General features: G+C 36.3%; 1 protein-coding gene across 3 annotated transcripts in view; it reads right to left on the reverse strand.

Moving 5' to 3' along the window:
- Positions 1 to 23,414, reverse strand: part of EXOC6 (exocyst complex component 6) — a 228,117-nt gene that overhangs the window by 94,375 nt on the left and 110,328 nt on the right. For all 3 annotated transcript variants that reach the window (XM_040623792.1, XM_040623793.1, XM_008696251.2), the window contains exons 14-17: positions 18,073 to 18,178; positions 13,608 to 13,717; positions 6,996 to 7,107; positions 5,878 to 6,012 (exon numbers count right to left, since the gene is read on the reverse strand). In XM_040623792.1, the coding sequence (XP_040479726.1) occupies positions 5,878 to 6,012; positions 6,996 to 7,107; positions 13,608 to 13,717; positions 18,073 to 18,178 (463 nt within the window). The remainder of the gene's footprint in view (positions 1 to 5,877; positions 6,013 to 6,995; positions 7,108 to 13,607; positions 13,718 to 18,072; positions 18,179 to 23,414) is intronic.

The raw sequence follows: 23,414 nt of genomic DNA on the forward strand, positions 1-23,414 counted from the left end.
TCTATATGTGTCTTATATTTAAAGTGGGTTTTGTAAACAGCATATAGTTGGGTCTTGTTTTACTGATCCATTCTGATAATCTCTGTCTTTCAATTAGTATTTTTAGGCAATTGATGTTTAAAGTGATTACTGATATAGCTGGATTAGTATTTACCATTATTCGTTACTGTTTTCTATTTGTTGCACTTGTTCTTTTTCCTACTTTTGTGTTTCACTCTTTTTCTGCCTTTTGTGATACTGAATATTTGTATGACTCCATTTTATTTCCTTTCTTAGTGTATCAGTTATGCTTTTTTTAAACTTTTTAGTGGTTGCCCTAGAGCTTCCAGTATACATTTATAATTATGCCAAGTTTACTTTCAAATAACACTATACCATTTCATGGGTAGTAAGAGTACCTTATAACAACAAAATAATCCCAATTCCTCCCTCCCCTTGTATCATTGTTGTCATTCATTTCTCTTCTACATAAACATACATAAGCATGCATATACACACAAAGCATACATAATTGAATACATTATTACCATTTTAACACAGTTATCTGTGACAGTAATTAAGAATACAAAAAATAAAAGTTTTCATTTTGCCTTCATTTACACTTTCTCTGATGCTCTTCCTTTCTTTATGTAGATCTGAGTTCCTGACCTAGATCATTTTCTTTATCTCTGAAGAAATTATTTTAACATTTCTTGTAAGGCAAGTCTACTGGCCACTAATGTCCTTAATTTTTGTTTGTCTGATAAAGTCTTTCTCCTTCACTTTTGAAGGATAATTTCACAGGATATAAAATTCTAGGTTGGTGGGTGTTTTTCTCTCAACACTTTAAATAGTTCACTCCATTCTCTTCTTACTTGCATGTTTTACAAAGATAAGTCAGATTAATTCTTATTTTTGTTAACTCTAGGTAAGGCATTTTTCCTTCTGGCTTCTTTCAGGATTCTTTACCTTTAATTTTGTGCAGTTTGAATATGATATGCCTAGGTGTGATTATTTTGGTATTTATCCTGCTTGGTGTTCTCTAAGATTTTTGGATCCTTGGTTTAGTGTCTGATGTTAATTTGGGGGAAATTCTCAGTCAATACTGTAGCAAATACTGCTTCTGTCCCTCTTTCTTTCAAACATATTCCCATTCTGTATATGTTTACCTTTTGTAGTTGTCCCACAATTCTTGGATATTCTGTTTAATTTTTTTTTTTCAGTCTTTTTTTCTCTTTGCCTCTCTGTTTTGGAAGTTTCTATTGACATATCCCCAAGCTCAAAGATTTTCCCCAGCTGTGTGTACTCTACTAATGAGTGCATCAAAGGCATTCTTCATTTCTGTTATATTGCTTTTGATCTCTAGCCTTTCTTTTCGATTCTTTCTTAGACTTTCCATCTCTCTGCTTACGTTACCCATCTGTTCTTTCATATTGTCTACATTATCCATTACATCCTTAGCATATTAATCATAATTTTTAAAAAATTCCCCATCTGATAATTCAAATATCCCTGACATAGCTGAATCTGGTTCCAATAATTACTCTACCACTTCAAACTGTGCTTTTGCCTTTTAGTCTTCCATGAAACTTTTTCTTGACAGCCAGACATGATGTACTAAATGAAAGTAACAGCAGTAATGTGGTGGTAAGGTGTGAGGGGAGAGGAAGTGCTCTATAGTCATGATTAAGGTCACAGGTTTTTGCTTTTGTTTTGTTTTTTAATTTTTATCATTTAACTATAGTTGACTGGTTGCAGTCTTTAAGTAAGCTTTGCCCCTTGGCTATAAACTTCACAAGCGCTTCCTATTTCCACCCCTTTGGTGGAACAGGATGGCTACAGCAGCTGGAGTTGCATATTTCCCTTCCCCCAATCTGGTTAGGCTCTGATAAAACCCCAGTAGTTCAGGCACTGGTACATAGTTTCTTTTGAGGTTAGATCTTGTTAAGAAGAATAGAATACTTGAAGAACAGAATGCTCTGGTGTATTTCAAAATGGTTCCTTTTCCTTCCCCACTGCTGGAAGCACAAGATTATTCTTAAGTCTTCACTGCAAGAAGCTGGTAGAGCTCCAGGAGGGACAACTCACAAAAGTATGAGCCCCACCCAGACTGGGTCCCCTTTGAGTTTTAACTCCCTAACTTGTCTACACTGAGCCTCCAGCAATTCTTCAACAACAGTTCAGGTTTTCCAATACTATTTCCTGTGGAAGTTTCTGCTCCATTAAGTTGTGGTTCTCTGTATTTTCCTGTCTCTCTCCAATTCGGGGGACAGCAGTTTGCCCTGTGATCTCATTTCTCTGACAGATCAAAGAAAGGTTGTTGATTTTTCCGTTTTCTCAGTTTTTTACTTGTCAGGACAGAGTGACAACTTACAAGGTCTTTGCATACCAGAATGGAAACTAGAAGTCTGTGTTTACCTCTTAATAATTAATTGAGCTATATATAACTTTTGCATTTATAAATTGTGCATGCTCATATATATATATATATAAGAGCAAAGTGTAATATAGATTATATTTATATTTATATATATATATAAATATTATATATATATGTATAATATTTAATTTTAAAAGATTTTGTAAAAGTCCACATACCATGTCCTTGCTGTATAGGATGAGAATTTCAAACTCTTGATCAAAACCAACTTAACCACTGTCACTTTAACCATATTCTAAAAAAAACTTTGCTACACAGTCATCAACAGATTTTAAAAAGGCAAATTAGAAAAAGAATCAGAAGCATATTCCTTCTAGGCACTTACAGTTGGAATCACTGCCAGGCCTCTTTAGAGTGGCAGGTTGGAAAAACTCCCTGGAGCAAAGCTAAAGACCTCTGATGCCAAAGAAAAAGAACTGGGCCATTTCTCTACTGTATAGATTAAAAAGGTAATGGTATTCCCATTTCCCCCCCTCCATTCTGATGCAAATCTTTTCAGTCAGAAGTCTTAAAGTAGCTCTCAGTGTGGGTCCAGGTTAATTTCAAAAAGCTGAGGTACTGCTTGAGGGTAGAACTAGTTACTTAACTTCTTTTGTATCACTCACAGATTTAGCAAAATGAAAAGCATGCTAACAAGAGAGTTTATATAATATTTCATAAAGTAAGCAAATGTTGTAAAAATCAAGCATTTTGTGTGTGCATCTGTGGTTTTTTGGAGGGGACACAAATGGAGGTGTGGGTAAAAGAATCGTTAAATGCTTATTTCCATAATCATTAGGCAACTAAATAGGAATATGTTTGCTAGGGTCACTGGACTGAAAAGAATTAGGCTAAGAGGTTAACTAAGCAATCCATGCTTATGTCTGTAATCAAGACTGTACCTTAATCAACTCTGTGAAAGAGGTAACAGACTATTCCCTAGAATGGAAATTCCCCCCAATCCCACTCAATAATTCACTTTAATATTGATTTAATAATTCTCACTGTTGAATTGCTTCCTTATATCATAGTTTAAGACAAATTCCTCTTGAAACAGACCCAAAAGTAGAAATGAGCACAGCTCTTATTCTTTATCATAAAACAGAAAGGGTTTCATGAAAACAAGGATGCTCTACTATTTGTACAGGCTGCACTTGATTACCTGATTTCCAAAAAAACCCAAGGGGTATTCTATAGCAACTGCAGTTTCAACTAAGTATCTATAACTTAAGGGACCACTGGAATTATGAACCACAGCTAACATTTCTAGACATTCCCTCCCAACAGGCAGATTTGGGAAAGTATAGTTCCAAGACTCCTTAATCTAAAAGCATCATGTTCCAGTGTCTTGGTTCTTTGACTTATAAATGAAAGGAAAATTTGCTTGAAGATCCCTAGATATACCAGATGTAAAGGCAATGCATGTTTTAATGAAAGTACAGAGTAAGCTTGTTAAATTTAATGTTAACAGCTAAATATGCTTACAACTCCAGTCCTTAGTAAATCTCTTCTTGACAGTGTATGAGTAACACATGGATGTAAGGACAGAGAACAATAATGAAAAAGAAGAAAGAATGTATAAAATCTAATATAAAAGAAAAGAATTTGTCATTGGATTAGAAAAGTGTACAAAAACTTGGGGACTTTCTTCCCATGTTATAGTACTTATGACACCATGTTGTCAATGTCTTTTTATAGTTTTTTCTCCCATGAACTTCTGAAGGGCAAGCATACATTTTTATATTCTCAGCACCCAACAGAGCGCTCAGAGCATAGATGATGTACAACAAATGACACTATGCTAAGTATCCCCTTTAAACTTCATAATAATTGTAATGAGGTAGGTAATACATCACTACTCAAATTTTATAGAAAAAAACCTGGGAAAACATTATAGTTGAAGAACGTGCCCAAATATTGCCCTTAATTACTGTACTATACTATCTGAATACATGAATGTCTGTTTTGTCAAGTTCCTGTCTCAGTTTTAATAACTAATTTCATCTATTTGCTCACTCAGATATCATCTGCATTTGTACCTTATGCATCAGGATGACTATATGAGCTCAAGAATCACCAGAAAAACATAAGATTTGGGGACCAACCAGATAATTTTAGGAGCCAAGAGTCATTTCTGGACTTCACACTTTCGAAGTGTGGTTACTGTTGACATTAGCTATTTCTAAATACAAGTATACTGAATTTTTTAAACGTAAATGATTGTACTATAAATAAAGGAGACAAGGTGGGTAATTTATAATATATCAAGAGCAAAAACATGATAACTCTCTAATAAAAAACTTAGAAAGGGCTATGAGGTTGAACTAGCCAGCCTACGAGCACCTGGGTGGCTCAAGTTGGTTAAGCATCTGCCTTTAGCTCAGGGCATGATCTCAGGGTCCTGGGATTGAGCCTCTTAGCTGGCTCCCTGCTCAGGCTCCTGGCTCAACAGGGAGCCTCCTTCTCCCTCTGCTCCTCCCCCAGCTCATGCTTTCTCTCTCTCTAGAGATCATATAAATAAATATTAAAAAAAAATTAAACTAGCCAGCTTAGTTTAAAGATAAGAGATCAGTAAGTGGTTTATATTAATTCAATAAATCAACCAATGAAAGGGATTTATATTACTAGACTATGCCAGGGTTTCATCTATATGACCCCAAATCAATAAAATTATAAAATGGTTTATAAAACAAATTAATGAAATTATTTAATCTTCCATTCTGCTTAAAACAAACATTAATTAATCTTTTGGGATATCACAAAGTATTATATAAACAGAAATCTTTCCATTCAGAAAAAAGTAGGGGGGCGCCTGGGTGGCACAGCGGTTAAGCGTCTGCCTTCGGCTCAGGGCGTGATCCCCGCGTTATGGGATCGAGCCCCACATCAGGCTCCTCCACTAGGAGCCTGCTTCTTCCTCTCCCACTCCCCCTGCTTGTGTTCCCTCTCTCGCTGGCTGTCTCTATCTCTGTCGAATAAAATAAAATCAAATCTTTAAAAAAAAGAAAAAAAAAAGAAAAAAGTAGGACTTTGGTAACATGTAATAAGGTAATATTTATTTTTCTTCAGGTCAGAGTTAATAAAGGATATAAAGCCAGTCTTACACTTATCTAATTCATCTTACATTTTTAATTTCCAAACACAACATGTATATACACATTACATATAAAATTAATTATGGAACTGTGAGACATTAATGGAAATCCAATTAGGCTGATTTAGCAATACCGTAAGTCTTCAAAACATGAACAAAGTGTAATATAGATGTAGAAAACCAATATATTTTTCTCCATTTTAGTGAGGATGTTAAAATGTCAAAAGGAAACTGACATCTATCTGCTTGTTGTTGACAATGATTATCTCTAATTTTCAACTGTTCAGAATATAATGGAATCAAGTATATGATAAAAATTGTCTTTAATTTTTAAAAGTTTGTTTACAGTAATGGAAATAAAAATTTTGGTCAGATTTTTACATACCTTAAACGTAGAAAGTCCATAAAGTCTTGCGGTATGAACAGTCTCTTGAGAAATGTTTGTAATGTTAGTTATAAAGTCCTCAAGGTATTTGCAAGCTTGTTCCAAGTGTGTTGTGTTTATGATGATCTGCACTAGCTAGAAAATACAAAATGGATCGTTAAAATACACATTACCTGTACACAAAATCATTTGATTTTTGAAAATGAATTATTACTTTCAGCAACTGTACCATTTCTGCATAATTATAGCTTTATAGGATACAACGGATTATCTGATTTCAAAAGCCTGCAGCAAATATTATGAATGCTAACATTTAAAAAAATAATCATGAATCTAACTGCCAATTAACTTAGAATAACTCTCAAAAGTACTTTTCCAGGGGCGCCTGGGTGGCACAGCGGTTAAGCGTCTGCCTTCAGCTCAGGGCGTGATCCCGGCGTTAGGGGATCGAGCCCCACATCAGGCTCCTCCACTGTGAGCCTGCTTCTTCCTCTCCCACTCCCCCTGTTTGTGTTCCCTCTCTCGCTGGCTGTCTCTATCTCTGTTGAATAAATAAATAAAAATCTTAAAAAAAAAAAAGTACTTTTCCAAATTTTACACACTTACCAACTAAAAAAATGAGAATTATCACTTTTCATATAAAGTCTGGCAATCATAAATCTACATATATATGTTCTAACATCTTCAACTATCGACTATTCTCCATGTAAACCCTTTCCCCTCACATAGCTTAAATTTACACTGACCAAACAGTTTCACTTCTACTAATAATAAATTTAAAATAGATAGGGTGCTGAGTGGCTCCGTCAGTTCGGTTAAGCTTTGGAGTCTTGATCTCGGCTCAGGTCATGATCTCAGGGTTGTGAGATCAAGCCCTGTATAGGGCTCTGCATTCAGCAGGGAATCTGCTAGAGATTCTCTCTCTTCCTCATCCTCTCCCCCTCCCCCCATATGCCTGCACCCTCTCTCTCTCTCAAATAAATAAATAAATCTTTAAAAATAAATTTAAAAAATAAAACAGAAAGCTAGTTTTACAGGATGATGTTTAGCAATAATTAATTCACATAGTTTTTTTCATATAATGAAAGATTTAGCTATTAAGTATTTTTTTAACCTACCTCTGTCAAACCTATATGAGGTTTTCTAATAAGGTTCAGTAAACAGCTACTCAAAGTTCTGGTCAGCAGCAGATTTGTAGATTTTCTAAGCATATCATCTATTTCTGTTGAGCTAAAAATAAAGGTTGATTATTATTTCACTTTCCATAAAGGTACAGTTAGCTTCCTAAATGATTTAACACAGTTTATTAAAATAATTTGCTCCACCTCATTCTTTTATATCTTTAAATAAATTACCCAGATTCATTAGATCCCCAAATTCAATTCTGTCACAAAAGTGACATTTTCAACAAAGTAGAATGTTCATTTATGGCATAATTTAAATGTATTCCATTAACCATTACAGTAAAACCATGGGGTACTTAGTATAAGGAAATAAAATTATTCTTAAATTATGACTCCACTATGGGACGCTTCCAAAGACACTTCAAATACAACTATAGCTACAATTATTTTTTAAATGCAAATTGATGTGAGCTCTTTGTAGGTATAATTAATTACTAGATTTAACTTTAATATAACTAAATTATCCATGTCCACTGATATTTTTTAAAAAGATTCAAAGAAATAAACACTATTACCTTATGCTAGTTTTAATTTGGTGCAAAGAAAAAAAGAAAACTCTATGATATTTCTTAACATTCTAAAGATTGCTAGGCTAGCACTAACAAGCCTTTTATTTTCTCCTAACTCCTAGGCCTTCAATTTAAGTAAACAATGACTTCTTCATATATATATATTAATACATACAGCTTCATTATCAAAAGGGTTAAGCTGGCTTTAGACTAAGTTTTCTCATTCTCAGTGCTATTAACAGGAAGATACTTCTTTGTTGTGGGGCTGTCCTGTGCTTTAAAGGATGTTATTAACAGTGTTCCTGGCCTCTACCCACTAGATGCAAGTAGCACCCTCCCCCCTAAGTTGTGACAGCCCAAAGACATTGCCAAATGTACCTGGGGGCTCCAGGTGGAATTACTCCAGCTGTGAACCACTGCTACATAGACTAAAATTCTAGCATCTTTTCTCTTTCATTAAAACATTACACTTAATAATCTATGAAGCACAAATATTTACTAGTTTATATTTATTTTTTAATTGCAAATAGAGCAAGATTTGACAAAACACAGGTACTTCTCACAACTACTCCAATGTTCTTTTTTTCAGTATCTGCTAACCCTAACTCTCACAGACCTAAAAGAATATTTCTCTGATTCTTTACAACTAAAATCAAGACTCCCCAGACATACCAGTAGGGTTTCAGGGTTACTTGACATCAAACTCTGAGACAGAAAACTCTTTCTAATCTATTATCAGTGTCCTAGAATGATCAGTGTACTCACCCTGTTAAAAAAGCGGTGGCTGCCTACTCCTCTGGTTTCTGACACACTCAAATTATGCTTAAAGACACCCTGAACAGCATTCTTCTCAGATGAAAAGTTATCCAGTATAGATAATGCCTTCTGTTTAATTTCCCTGAACTTCCTTGAATGCTGAGTCAATGCATACTTTTTTCTTGCATAAGTAAAAGCAGAGAAAGAAAACCTATAAGCACCTATGTCCTATTTGTGCTAACAAGATTTACCCGACAATGACCAGTATTACCCCCATCAGGTTTTTATCCTGACTGAGCAATTTTTTTCCATAACTCCTTGTCCTTTGAGCCTATAAACTTGTACTCTTCCTATATTTTAAAAAACATTTCATAATTAAATCTTAATTATAATAAATCTCTTAAAATATTTTATAGCTTAAACTCTTATGCAAACTGAAAATTTCTTATAGATCATATTAGGTCCAGATATTTCCTCTGTGACCAGATAGTTGAGACTCTGAAGTCTCTTCATGAAGTCATTTCATTCTCCAGCCCTACTTTTATTCGTATATAAAAAGAAACCCGAACATTTGTACTAAAAAGCTCTGAAAGCATCTTCTGGTTCTAAAAATCAAACTCCAAAATATATTTAAACATAATAAAATAGCTTTAAATCCAGAAAGTGATTTTTCCCATAACTTTTTAATGACAAATAAAAAACAAAGGAACTCTAATAGCTCAATTTCAGGTTACAGATAAAAATTTTTTAAATAAAAATATATGTCAGTAACCTGATGATATACAATAAATTTAGACTTACGTATTTTTAAATTAACTATGCTGTGCTGTCTCTGTAGTCTGAACTGTCAATTCTCTTATTAACAAAATGAAAATAGCCAATGTATTTAATAAAGCATAATTTTAAAAAATGTAAACATAGAAGTCTTCTTGAATGAATAACTTATGATCACAGAGAGTTCATTAGAATGACTAGATATTGAAATAACCAAAGTGACAAATATTTTCTTCAAAGACAGAGGAAAAAAAATGACAATCTTTTCTGCTGTAGCATTAGTCCACAAAAGTGACTTCCTAGAAGGCTAGGAGTTCATATACAGAAAGAGTCAGAACTGAGGTGCCAATTTCAGTTCTAGTAAGCCATTAGGGAGGCTTTAGGGAAAATTACACATTTTATGACTAATGACTTTTATCTTTGGTGTTATAAATGCAATAGAAATATCAGATAACAATTAGATACCCAATGTCTCTCCTCTGTAAAAAAAAACAAAAGTTAATCCCAGACTGCTAAGTTTCTATACTTTCTACAGTTTAACAATATCTTAATTAAATATCAGTCCTATTTTTCAATAATCAACACTTAGATTCAGTAATAAAAATGTGTTAGGACATGCAAATTGTATACACTACCAATTTAAAAAATGTTAAAGTAATCTACATTTTAAGTAAAAGATGAGGGGAACCAACATTATAGAGTCAACACTGCAGCTTCAAGAATAATTCTCAAATATAACATTTGAGCCAAGTTGTAGGATGACTGTTAAAAAGGTACTTCCTGTTTCTCCCTTTCACATGCATAGGTTTAGAACAGATAAATACATGCATCACTGTTTTCAAAGATGACTAACTATAACCAGAATCTATTTGAGAGTACATAAACAAATTCAAGTCCACCCAAAGGTAGGTCAAATTCTAACTCCAACTTCTAATTATTCACAAGTACAGGTTAATATCAGGCTCTTAAATACTTCTTGTTTATGTTCCTTCCTCTTCATCACCACTGATTCTATTTCAGTCTTCCTTTATCTCCCTTCCTGAACCACTGCCTTCACCAGTTCAACATGACTATTTTTTTTAAAGATTTTATTTATTTATTTATTTATTTATTTGACACAGAGAGAGACAGCCAGCGAGAGAGGGACACAAGCAGGGGGAGTGGGAGAGGAAGAAGCAGGCTCCTAGCAGGGGAGCCTGATGTGGGGCTCGATCCCAGAACGCTGGGATCATGGCCTGAGCTGAAGGCAGATGCTTAACGACTGCGCCACCCAGGCGCTCCTCAACGTGACTATTTTTTTAATCCCCCTCCAATCCATCATCCACAATGAGGTCAGAGTAAACTTTCTAGAATGTAACTCTAATAATGTCATTCCTTACTTAAAAATTCTTCAACAATTCCCTGATGCTTACAAAATAAAATATAAACACTCCAAGCTCTAGTCTCACGTCTAATTTTGTAGTATCCCATTCTCTCTGAAGTAACTACGTGCTTACCATATGCCAGGCACTATACTGAGTGCTTTATAGACCTGCATTACCTCATTTAATTCTTACAACCACCCTATGAATTAATTCATTCATTTTACAGATGAGCAAACTGCAATTTAAACAAATTAAGTGACTTGCCCAACGTCCTACTAGAACTAGTGAGTGCCATCATCAAAACTCAAACTAAGGTCTAAGTCTGAAGTCTACATTCTTAACCACTGTTATTATATTGCCTCTGGTCAAATCAAATGTTAAATGAAAAACAAGACAGGCATAAATTACCTGTGGCTCTCAGACAATTTGAGTTCCACTACTGAAAACTACCACTGTAGTAATTTGTTATTTGTTTTCAGTTAATACACTCCTATTTATCCATTGGTTTTCAAATGCTAGATTATATGGTGTGTACCGTGTTGTGCAGTACAGAGAATTTTATGATTAAAGTTAAAAGCTAATGTCTTTGAAATATAACTTAAGAGACTTTGGTATAAGAGGTGGTACAATGAAGCTTAAAGAGCTTAATGCAGTGGTTCTTCAAGTGTAGAGTGCATCAGAATTACCCAGAGGACTTGGTAAAACCCAGGGCCCAACCCTCAGAGTTTCTAATTCTGTAGGTCTGAGATAGCATTTCTAACAATTTCCCATGTGACGCTAATGCTGCTGGTCTGGGGACTACACTTTGAGAATCACTGGCTTGTGAGAAACACATAGCACAGCAGATGCCATGCATTAGGTATTTATCTTCCTTTCTTCTCCAACTCATACATTATTCAGGAACAAAAATTAAGAAATCTTTTAAAGCATCTCTCTATTTGCAAGGAAAGAGCAGTGTAAGACCTAAAATAAGATAACTCTTTTACCCTGGCAGAACACACATTTCTTCCTCCATTTATTTATATGCTCTTTAAATCCAAAATAGTGGTAGCTTACAATAAGAGACACAGATACAATAAAATAAAATAAAAACAACTACTATTTTTCTGTTTCAGCTTGAAAAATAAACTACTGTTATACCTGAACTGCCTTCATGCCTTTCTTATGACTTAAAATTCAGAAGAGTTTCACTGAAAGGTATTTCCTGCTATTCAGTATACAAATTCAGAAGAATGAAATTCAGAGAGGGAGACTATGAAAGCCAGCTTCACCACTTTCTCCTCCAGAGCATATTCACAATTAGAAATATATCATGTGACTATACTGCAGGGTCCATTTGGTAGCTGGAACAAGAGTGGCATAAAGATTAATGTTCTAATATTAAGTGGTAGTTTCTTAAATGCCAGACACTTTCATTGATATGGGAGTCAGAAGACCTGTTCCTTCATCCCAGCTCTCAAACTAACTAGCTGGGTCATTCTGGATGACATAGCCTCTCTGAGCCTCAGTTTCCTTGTTAGCAAAACAGGGATAATATCACATTTCCCAACTCCATAAACGTAGGTTATTACTTTCATCACACCAAATAAATGGTATTCTCTCGTCTAAAATCAAGTTCGCTACTGCTATTAACAATTGCTGTACTGCTCTCTGTTACTGAATATGATACCAATTCGCTGTAACATTCTTTAATTCCACTGAATTTTTTGAATCCTCACTTTAAACCTAATTAAGGAAAAACAAAACTATAAAGAATATCAGTTTTTGACAAGTGAATGACACAAAGTGGGGATATTATCTAGTTATTGGTAACCTGAGCAATAGAAAAACTAAAATAAATAAGATCTAAACAACTAAAAAAAAAAAAAAGGAAAAAAAAAGAAGGAATATTGGAAAACAAACTTAACAACAAATGCAAGGTGTGAACCTTATTTGGACCCTAATTCAAATATACCAATTCCAGCAGCCCAGGTGTCCATTGATAGATAAACGGGTGAAGAAGTGGTGTGTATATGTGTGTGTGTGTGTGTGTGTGTGTGTGTGTGTGTGCATACAACAGAATATCATTCAGCCATAAAAAAAGAATGAAATCTTGTCATTTGCAACAGCATGGCTGGAGCTACAGACTATAAGGCTAAGTGAAGTAAGGCAGTCAGAGAAAGACAAATATCACGTGATTTCACTCATATGTGGGATTTAAGAAACAAAACAAACGAGCAAAGGAAAAAAAGAGAGAGCAAGAACAAACTGCTGGTTATCAGAGAAGGGATGGGTGAAGTAGGTGAAGGGGATTAAAGAGTATACTTATAATGAGTACTAAGTAATGTATAGAACTACTGAATCACTACATTGTACATCTGAAACTAATACACTGTATTAACCATACTGGAATTAAAATTAAAAACTTAATAAAAATTCTACAAAGAGTAACAGTAGCAAACTGTTATTAGCAAACAAACATACCAATGGTAAAAAGACATCTTGGGAACAATCAAGAATATAGTGTTATGGACTAGGGAATTGATATCATGGAATAGTGTTAATTTTGTCAAGCGTGATGGTTAAATAACGAAATGCCTTTATTTTTTTAGAAACACATACTGTTTCTAGGGCTAAAATGTCATTATTTCTGGAATTTGCTTTTTAAAATACTTATCAAAGGGGTGCCTGGATGGCTCAGTTGGTTATGTCCAACTCTTGGTTTCGGCTCAGGTCATGATCTCAGGGTCATGAGATGGGCCCCACATGGGGTTCCACGCTGAACACAGAGTCTGCTTGGGATTCTCTCCCTCTCCCTTTGCCCATTGGGTGTGTGTGCTCTCTCTTTCTCAAATAAATATTTTTTAAAAATAAAATACTTAAGCAAAAAAAATTAGGAAAATAGGGCAAAATGTTATTGTTACAGATGCTGAGAACACAGGAGTTTCCGATCTCTATTTTTATGTAAGTTTGAATACTGACATTACAGAAAGTAAAAAAATATATGACATCAAATTTACAGCAACTTAACCCCAATGTCGCTAAAATATGTAAGCCTTTCCAATGAGATAATAATCCATTAAAGAATCAAGGCTTGAAAATCAAGTGTTAATGTTTTGTAAAAAGAGCTATGATAAAGATATATTTCTTATTAGTAAACTTACCTCCGGTGAAGTGACTCTGAAAATTTCAGGCTAGCGTAAATAAATTCTTTAACTTGAATATAAATATGAGGCACTGACTGAGACATGGGAAATTTCTTTGGGAAAGATTGCTGTAGAAAGAAAAACAAAGTTAATATTGCTTTTGAAATTTTAGAAAAAGATATTCTAATCACCTAAAAATATAAAAAAATAAATCACTTTCATGTTTGAATAGGAAATAAAAGCATCTCAAAGTCTATTATATTTGTTATGCTTGAGATTTTTTAAAAAACCAAAAAATTTTTTTAAGATTTTATTTATTTATTTATTTATTGAGAAAGAGAATGAGTGGGGAAGAGGGGTAGAGGGAGAGAGAGAGAGAAGCAGACTCACTGCTGAGCAGGGAGCCCAATATGGGGCTTGATCCCAGAACCTGGAGATCATGACCTGAGCCGAAGGCAGACACTTAACCAACTGAGCCACCTAAGGTGCCCCAAACCAAAATATTTCTGAAGAAAATAACGTGGAAATTGACCTGTCTCTTAAATCATATAATCAGACTTCTAAGAAGCAGAGAAAGCATATATCAACACCACTGTATATTCTGACAAAGGTATCCTGCGAAAGATGCCTAGCTGTCTGTTGATTTGCATTCACAGTACAAGAGTCACGTTGGCCATGAAAGTTATGGCCCTCTTCCTGGCTTAGTATCATCAATTGATTCTAAAGATTCCCCTTCAGTGAAGGCTTGACATCAATTCAACGAAACATCAATTTCATTCCATAACTCCTCTAGTACCTTACAGCAGCGCAGCCAATGGTTTACAGGGTGCTTTTTGGCTAAACTGCTTTATCAGCCAACATCTATTAGCAAATTCTCAGTCTCTAAAAGGTAAATTCTCTCCAAGATTTTTACCCAAAGCCCCTATTTATACTTAATAAATTCTAATCTATACTTCTATCTTCATATTTGCTGCAATTTAGTTTAACCAGTGAAAGTACCCTCACTCACCAAGGTGTCTAATGACCTCTTAGATGTTAAATCCAATGGACTGTTCCAGCTCTCTTGTTACCTGATTTATCTGAAGTATCTGACACAGTTAGCTCCCTCCTGCTTCTTAAATGATCTCTCCTTCCTTGGCATCCATGCTCCAAACTGATTTTTCTCTTATTTCTTTATCTTCTCTGTACCTCTTCCTCTAGCCAACCCTTAAAATTATTGCTATGCCTCAGGGTTCTAGCCCATGTCTTCTCTTCTTACCACACGTACTGTCCTTGGATGATCTCATCTAACCTCATGACTTCAATCATCTTGCAAGTACCAATATCTCCCAAATCTACAACTCCAGGCTACTCTCCTGAAGTCCAAATCCATATATCTAACTACCACTTAGACACTTCCATTTGGCTGTGACATTTGGCATATACTCAGTAGATCTAACAGTGAAATCATCCTTTCCTTCTAAATCTGCTCTTCCTGTGTTTCCTATCTTAGTGAATGCTACCATCCTTTAAGGCTGAAACCTGGTTATCATACTTGACCCCTCTATCTTCATCATCCCTCACATGCAAATAATCACCAACTCCCATTGTTCTCCCCACCTAAACATCTCTTAAATCAAATTCCATGGCAGTGACTCCCACTCAGGTCACCAATCTCTCTTACCAAGATAACTGCAACAATGGTTGCTGGTCTTCCAGCCACTAGTCTTACTCTTCTCCAATCCATTTTCCACACATTAGCCAGATCTTTCTTCCTCCCTCCCTTCCTTCTTTATACTTCGTTCCTTCCTTCCTTGTACTTCCTTCCTTCCTTGTACTTCACTTCCTTCCTTATACTTCCTTCCTTGTACTTCCTTCCTTCCTTGTGCTTTCTTCCATCTCCTGTACTTCCTTCCTTCCTTCCTTCCTCCCTTCCTTCTTTCTGTCCTCTGTCTTTTCCTTCCTTTCTTTTTTTAGAGAGAAAGAGAAAGTGAGCAAGGAAGAGGTGGCCACGGGAGAGAGAGAGAATCGTAAGCAGGCTCCATGCTCAGCCAGAGCCCAGCCCAGGGCTTGATCTCATGACCCTGAGATCATGACATGAGCTGAAATCAAGAGTCGGACGCTTCACTGACTGAGCCACCCAGGCGCCCCCAGAGAGATCTTTCTAAAGCACAAATCTGATTATGGTTTTACTTCTTACAACCCTGTTGTGACTTCTCAGTACCCCTCGGGATAAAGGTTGAACTCTCTAACACTGTTTAAAAGGGCTATTATAGTCTGGCCCTTTCTACTTCATCTTCATTTCTTGATCTTTGTCTCTTGTGCTTTATCAACCTTGCACTTCATACAACAGAATTAGAGCCTTTCTGCATGCTGCTTCCTCTATCTTAAGGCATGCCAAATTCTGTGAATTGTAATGTCCTGATTATCCCTCACTTGACTATAAGCTCCTTGACAGCAGAGACCAAAAAACCACCAAATAGCACAGTGTCTACTATATAGCAGGTGAATGATAAATATTTGAATGAACAAAGGTATTCTTAGGTACCTCCAGCAGAAGGAAACTTAAACTGGCTGGTAATGAAAACATTCATATACACAGTGTATCTCCATAACTGGTAGAGTCAACCTTTCCAAATTTGGAGACTCATTCAGGAGTACTACAAAAACCAACCAAAAAGTTGCTATTCTTTAAGATCACCTGATAATAATGTAAGTGCTAACTCACCTCCAATTTATGCTCTACAGAATAATGAACCCAGTACTATTTGAAAGACATTTCAGCTTTAAGAATTTATTTTAATGACATTAAAGACAATATGAATATGTTCTTGTTTTAGCCAAAGGGTTCTAATCAAATTAGCACTGTTATCTGCAAAAAGACAGATCTTTGTATATATGTTCAGTCTTACTACTTGTTTACATATAATTTACGTTGAAAATATAACTAGAGTTTTTTGAGAGACAGTTTTACATCTTTTCTAATAGTTTTAATTGAAAATTATACTCAAATTAGGGGAAAAAATGGAGTATACCCAATGATACCAAATTATACTAAATAATTTAATGAGATTTCTTTTAAAGTTTGCACATTTAAATTTTCCATGTAGCTTTTACTTCAACATTAGTTCTTCTTTTTAATAATATATGAACCAATAAATACAACTCCTAACGAGCTTAATCTTAAGAGGTACTACATATTTTGGAAGCACCCTACAAAGTCAAACTTCCTTTTAACTATAAATCTATTTAGAATAATTTATTGTAATTAGAAAGGACATTAGAGATTATTTAGTTCAACCTTCTCATTTGACAGATGTGGCACAAATGTCCAAATAGGGTAAGTCATCTACCCATAATAAGTCACAGGCAGAGCTGGCATATGAACCTGGACCAAATCCAATGCTCTTAATACAGACGCTATAGCCTGAAAAAACTTATTACCAATAACTAAAACAAAATAAAACCAAGCTACAACGTATAGAATGTAAAATATTCTGGTAGAATGTAGAATATTCTGGTCTTTTGTGTGTATTAGAATACAACTATTATGTACATGTGATGGCAGTCTTAGCTATAATCTAAAAGCTATTTTAATTGCATTTGATTACGTGGTCCTATATTTAGTGACTACTACACATAGTATTCCTAGTTCATGTATATAAAAAAAATAAAAATTTATAGTCACAGTTCACACAATTCATTCGAAATTCACTGTTGTTCTTCATTGTGAAGAAATACAAACGTAGAGAAGAGTTCGAAAATAATAAAGAAGAGTAAAGAGGAAAAAAAAGAATAAAAAAGTGACAATAACAGAAAATACAATACCCTTTTCCCAGGAGAGCTGATTTTGCCCAGAGATACTGGATAGGTACAATTGTGTGCTTGTGTGCAGGTATGAACACACATATGCAATCATGTGTGTTCCCACAATATGCTACATGCTGGCCTATTTTCTTTCTCTACCCTGGCTTTTGTTCAGATATCTTGCCTCCAAAAATACATATTCCTACTTCAAGAAAAAAATCTACAGTTGGCAATTGCCTTCATACACCTCTAATTTAACCAAGATAAACTTTCTGCAGAAGTATATTTCTAGAAAAGAAAACACAAAATAAGATCTTCCGCAGTGATGAACATTTCAAATAAATTCTCCTCTCTTNCCCTAGAATATATTCTTATTTCTATAATCTACTTAACATTTACTTTATCTAATTTGGAATCCACATAATGTTACTAATACCTGTCCTGGGAATTTACCTAACATTTTGGACAACCGCTCCTAGTATCTCCAGGAAAGTCCCTTCTTAACTTCACAAAAACAGTAGTAGTAGTAACATAATCTTTAAAAGTTAATAAAACATTATTCGTTTTCTCAAATAACATAACTGCAACAAAGGTCTCAAAAGAAGCCACTCTCACTTAATGTCAGGTTAATATTATGTAGCAATAACTATTATGAATTTATGTTTAAGAAATTCTTGAATTAAAAACTAGCTTGTACCTTTTCAAGGTCTGGATCTTGAAAGGGAAATTTACTGATGACTACTTTATATTCTTCTTCATTAACAATAGGGATGGGGCTATAATTATCTTCTTCAAAAATGTCCCTGTTAAGAAAGAAGAATTGAAAATTTAACATTAAAAAAACATATCACTAGAGCGATATAAGACAATACTTAAAAAAAAAAGACAATTACTGTAAAAGCATTTTTATTAGACAATTCTAAAATTCAATACCAAATAAACCTTGTCCCTCAAAATTCATATGCAATCTCTTCTTCCCATTTGTTTTATATCCTCTCAGCACTTTAGTTGTAGTTTTTTATTCTAGAACAATTCTTTTTTTAAAAAGATTTATTTATTTAAGTAATCTCCACACTCAACGTGGGGATTGAACTCACAACCCCAAGATCAAGAGTTGCATGCTTCACCAACTGCACCAGCCAGGTGACCCTAAAACAATTCTGAAGATGTGCAGTCTGACATTACAGATAAAGGGCTGATATCCAAGATCTATAAAGAACTTATTAAATTCAACATTCAAAGAACAAATAACCCAGTAAAAAAAATGGGAAGAAGACATGAACAGACACTTCTCCAAAGAAGACATGCAAATGTCTACCAGACACATGAAAAAATGCTCAACATCACTAGCCATCAGGGAAATACAAATCAAAACCACAATGAGATACAACCTTACACCAGTTAGAATGGCAAAAAATAACTAAACAGGACACAACAAATATTGGCAAGGATGTGGAAAAAGGAGAACCCTCTTACAGTGTTGGTGGGAATGCAAGCTGGTACACGCAAGCTGGTACAGCCACTTTGGAAAGCAGTATGGAGGATCCTCAAGATCTTAAAAATAGAGCTACCCTACGACCCAGCAATTGCACTACTAGGTATTTACCCCGAAGATACAGATATAGTGAAATGAAGGGGAACATGCACCCCAATGTTCATAGCAGCAATGTCCACAATAGCCAAACTGTGGAAGGAGCTGGGATGTCCTTCAACTGATGAATGGATAAAAAAGATGTGGTACACATATACAATGGAATATTATTCAGCCATCAGAAAGGATGAATACCCACCATTTACATCGACATGGATGGAACTGGAGGGGATTATGGTAAGTGAAGTAGGTAACGCAGAGAAAGATGATTATCATATGGTTTCACTCATATGTGAAACATAAGCAACAGCACAGAGGACCACAGGGGAAGGGAGGGAAATCTGAAGGGGAAGAAATCAAGAGGGAGATGAACCATGACAGACTATGGACCCCGAGAAACAAACTGAGGGTTTCGGAGGAGAGGGGGGTGGAGGGATGGGGTAACAGGGTAAAGGGTACTAAGGAGGGCATGTGTTGTGATGAGCACTGAGTGTTATATGCAACTAATGAATCACTGAACACTACATCAGAAACTAATGACGTAGTATACAGTGGCTAACTGAACATAATAATAAAAAAAAGATGTGTAGTCTGAACAAACTCATTATCTATAACTAAAAACAAAGCCATGAAATGAAGAGTATTCCAGTGTATTTCTTGATAGGAACAATTCTCTAACCGTAAGTCTTTTCTCTCTTCCCAACTAGATCATAAGTTCCCTGAAGATGAAACAGTGTCTTCCATTTACTTAGTCTTTTCAAAGTGTCGTATTTACAAAAGGACTTTTTATATTTAGTAAGGCAGAGACAGTTACTATTCACCCAGTACACTTGTGCTCTCCTACACAGCCCTCTTGCAAAGGCACAGTTATATCACCAGTTTTGGCCACTGGGTTGTGAATGGAAGTGATAGGTGTTGCTTCAAGCCTAACTTATGAGCTAAATATGTGACTCTCTTTCCCATGGTAATAGGGAAGACCACATGTTGAGAATGTAGAAACACAAATGCAAACAGCCTGGATCTTGGACTACTAGACCCACTAGGGACTTCTGTGTGAGAAATAAAATGTCTGTGTTCATTGGCCAAGATATGGGGGATTTTTGTTATCGTAGCATAACCCAGACTGTCCAAATATACTTGCTGTCCAATCATCAACTTTCTTTTAATCAATAATTCAGCTTGACTAATATTTATTGAGCACCTATTGTGCGCCAGGTTCTGGGTAATTGTGATGAAAATTCCTTACTTCATGAAGATAAATGCAAAATCTTTGTTCTCAACCTATTGGAGATACAGATAGGAAAACAAATAATAATGTTTATAATAATGTGTTATATAAATAGCACAAAGGAAGAAATGGTTAAGTTTATCAGAGTAGGTGGGTGACATCTCATGGAAAGTTTTATAGAGAAGCCATGAGCTCTGTAGAGTCTTTCAAGATGAAAAAGAAATACTTCTAATCAGATTATGGAAGAACAGCATTTCAGAAAGATGGAACAAAACAAGCAAAAACATAAGGGGTAAGAAAAAGTATGAGTGTGGGAGGGAGTAAACCATAGGTAATGCAGTCCTACTGGAGTATCGAGTATACAAAAGACAAGGTGTAATGAGACCAGGCAGGTGGACAAACTGAGGCACCCAGATTTTATCCTGGAGTACCATTTATAGGTTTTAGGCAGAGAAATGTCATAGGTCCACTATGTGGAGGATAAACTGGAAAAAGGACAACAATGAACAGATGCCAGTGCAAAATACTGAAGAATAATCTAGATAAAAGGTGATAAGGATCTGAATTAAAGCTGTCCTAGTGGGGGCAGAAAGGAGGTGGCAAAAACAAGAGCTTTAAGAAGTAGAATATACAGACAGGATTTAAAAACTAAATGAGAATTATGAAGGAAGGTGTAATCTGGATGTATCTATGGTTTCTAAACAGGGCAAAGGGACAAATGATGTTAAGTGTCACCTCATCAGAGACATTTGCTGAGGTAAGGAAGATCTCAAGAGGATGCAGTTTCCACAGTGGATGATTGCTATCTCACTGATAAATGGTCTAGGGTCTTGATGAGAGACTGGAAATAAAGGCACAGTTTTGTAAATCATGATGGTGAACAAGGTAGTTAAAATAAGACTGCGTGGGCGTGGGGAGAAATAAGACTCTGTTCCCTAAAATATCGTGAGAGGTTTCACCTAATTCTATTTCTTTCTAAACAGTGTTTTAAAATAAGGGGTTAAAAGGAAAATTATACTATAGAGAACAAACAGACGTTTACCAGAGGGGAGGGGAGTGGAGGGATGGCTGAAATAAGTAAAGGGAATTAAGAGCACATTTAGTTTGAGGAACACTGAGTAACAGAATTGATGAACCACTATACTGTACACCTGAAACTAATATAACACTGTATGTTAACTATACTGGAATTAAAATTTTTTAAAAAGGCAAGTTACAGGTTAAGAAACTACTAGAAGACCATAAACTACTTACTTTACACAAATGCCAAGGAATCAGTTAATATGCAAGGAGAGGTAATTTATTGAGTAGTACATTCACATTCTGAAAATGTTAATGTAGTCTTAAAAGGGACTGTTTACTAAGTTACTTTGTGTAAAGCACTATACTTGGGGCTAGGCAATCAAGAATATAAATATAGGCTTCATTCCCCCTTCTGATTACCCCCCCTTTCTTTACCCTTTTCTCTCCTATATAATTTAATAATTTTGGAAGAGTTAAGATGGCGGAGGAGTAGGGGACCCCTTTTTCAGGCAGTCCCCTGAGTCGAGTTGGATAGGCACCAGACCAGCCTGAACATCCACGGAATCACCCTGAGATGCAGGAAGGTACATCTGGATCTCTACAAATGAACATCTCCAGTACTGAGTATTGAGGTACGAAGCGGGGAGCCGTGAAACCGTGCACAGATATTGGAAGATAAACGGAAGGGGGAGGGAACCACCACGTTCGGGAGCCAGGAAGCGGTAGCCACCTGCACGGGGGAGTGGGCAGACTCGCGGACGGCACCTGTGAGAGAGCAGACTGAGACCGTGAGCCAGGGAACGCGCACCACCAGACTGAAACGGAGCACTGGTGTGCTCACTGGAACCAGACTGAGACCAGGAGCTCCGGGAGCACACGGGGGCGGCTGGCGGCTGGCGGTGTTAGAAACACAAAGGACAGAGACGTGCCGGCTCTGGAAGCGAGGGCTGGGACGCTAGATGTGGGGCGTACATCCCGGGATGCTGCAGGGTTGAGCAGCACCAACAGAAACAGAGTTAAAGTGGCCAGAACATCAGTGGAGAACGGTCCGTGATCCCTCTGTTCTGAGACAGAGGCTGAGATTCGGCCACTGCTACTCTCTCAGAAGAGGCACAGCAAACCACCAGGGAAAGCCACCGGAGAACAAAAGCCTGGAAATACTGGCTCACAGTGTGCCCATCCCCATCTCCCCTCGCAGGGGACACGGAGACTCTACCCAAACAGGGTTGCCTCAGTATTGGCGCAGCAGGCCCCTCCCCCAGAAGGCAGGCTGAAAAATCAAGAAGCCCACATCCCTCAGATCCCTATAAAACAAGGGCGCATGGCCTGGGTCCCGGTCAATAATTTGGGCTCTGGACAACCCCACAACCTCTTCTCATCAGAATGACGAGAAGGAACCGTCCCCAGCAAAAGAAAAGACAATGAGTCTGTGGCCTCTGCCACAGAACCTAATGATATGGATATGAACCAAATTATCAGAAATGGAATTCAGAGTAACAATGGTCAAGATGATGTGTAGACTTGAAAAAAGTATTAACGAAAATGTTAATGGGAATATAGAATCTCTAAGGGCAGAAATGAGAGCGAATTTAGCAGAAATTAAAAATTCTATGAGCCAAATGCAGTCAAAACTAGAGGCTCTGACGGCCAGGGTGAATGAGGCAGAAGAACGTATCAGCGAATTGGAGGACGGGTTAGTAAAAGAAAAAGCTAAAATAGAATCTGAACTCAAAAACATCCATGCTCAGGAATGTAGGTTATGGGAGATTACTGACTCAGTGAAACATTCCAATGTCAGAATCATCGGCATCCCTGAGGGGGTGGAGAAAAACAGAGGTCTAGAAGAGATATTTGAACAAATTGTAGCTGAAAACTTCCCTAATCTAGCAAGGGAAACAAACATTCGTGTCCAAGAGGCAGAGAGGACCCCTCCCAAGCTCAACCATGACAAACCTACGCCACGTCACGTCATAGTGCAATTCGCAAATATTAGATCCAAGGATACAGTACTGAAAGTGGCCAGGGGAAAGAAATTTCTCACGTACCAAGGCAAAGGTATCAGAATTATGTCAGACCTGTCTACACAGACCTGGAATGAGAGAAAGGGTTGGGGAGGGCATTTTTAAAGCTCTTTCAGAGAAAAACATGCAGCCAAGGATCCTTTATCCAGCAAGGCTGTCATTCAGAATGGATGGAG

The sequence above is a fragment of the Ursus maritimus genome, unplaced genomic scaffold (genome assembly GCF_017311325.1).
Source record: "Ursus maritimus isolate PB19 unplaced genomic scaffold, ASM1731132v1 scaffold_7, whole genome shotgun sequence".
NCBI lineage: Eukaryota > Metazoa > Chordata > Mammalia > Carnivora > Ursidae > Ursus > Ursus maritimus.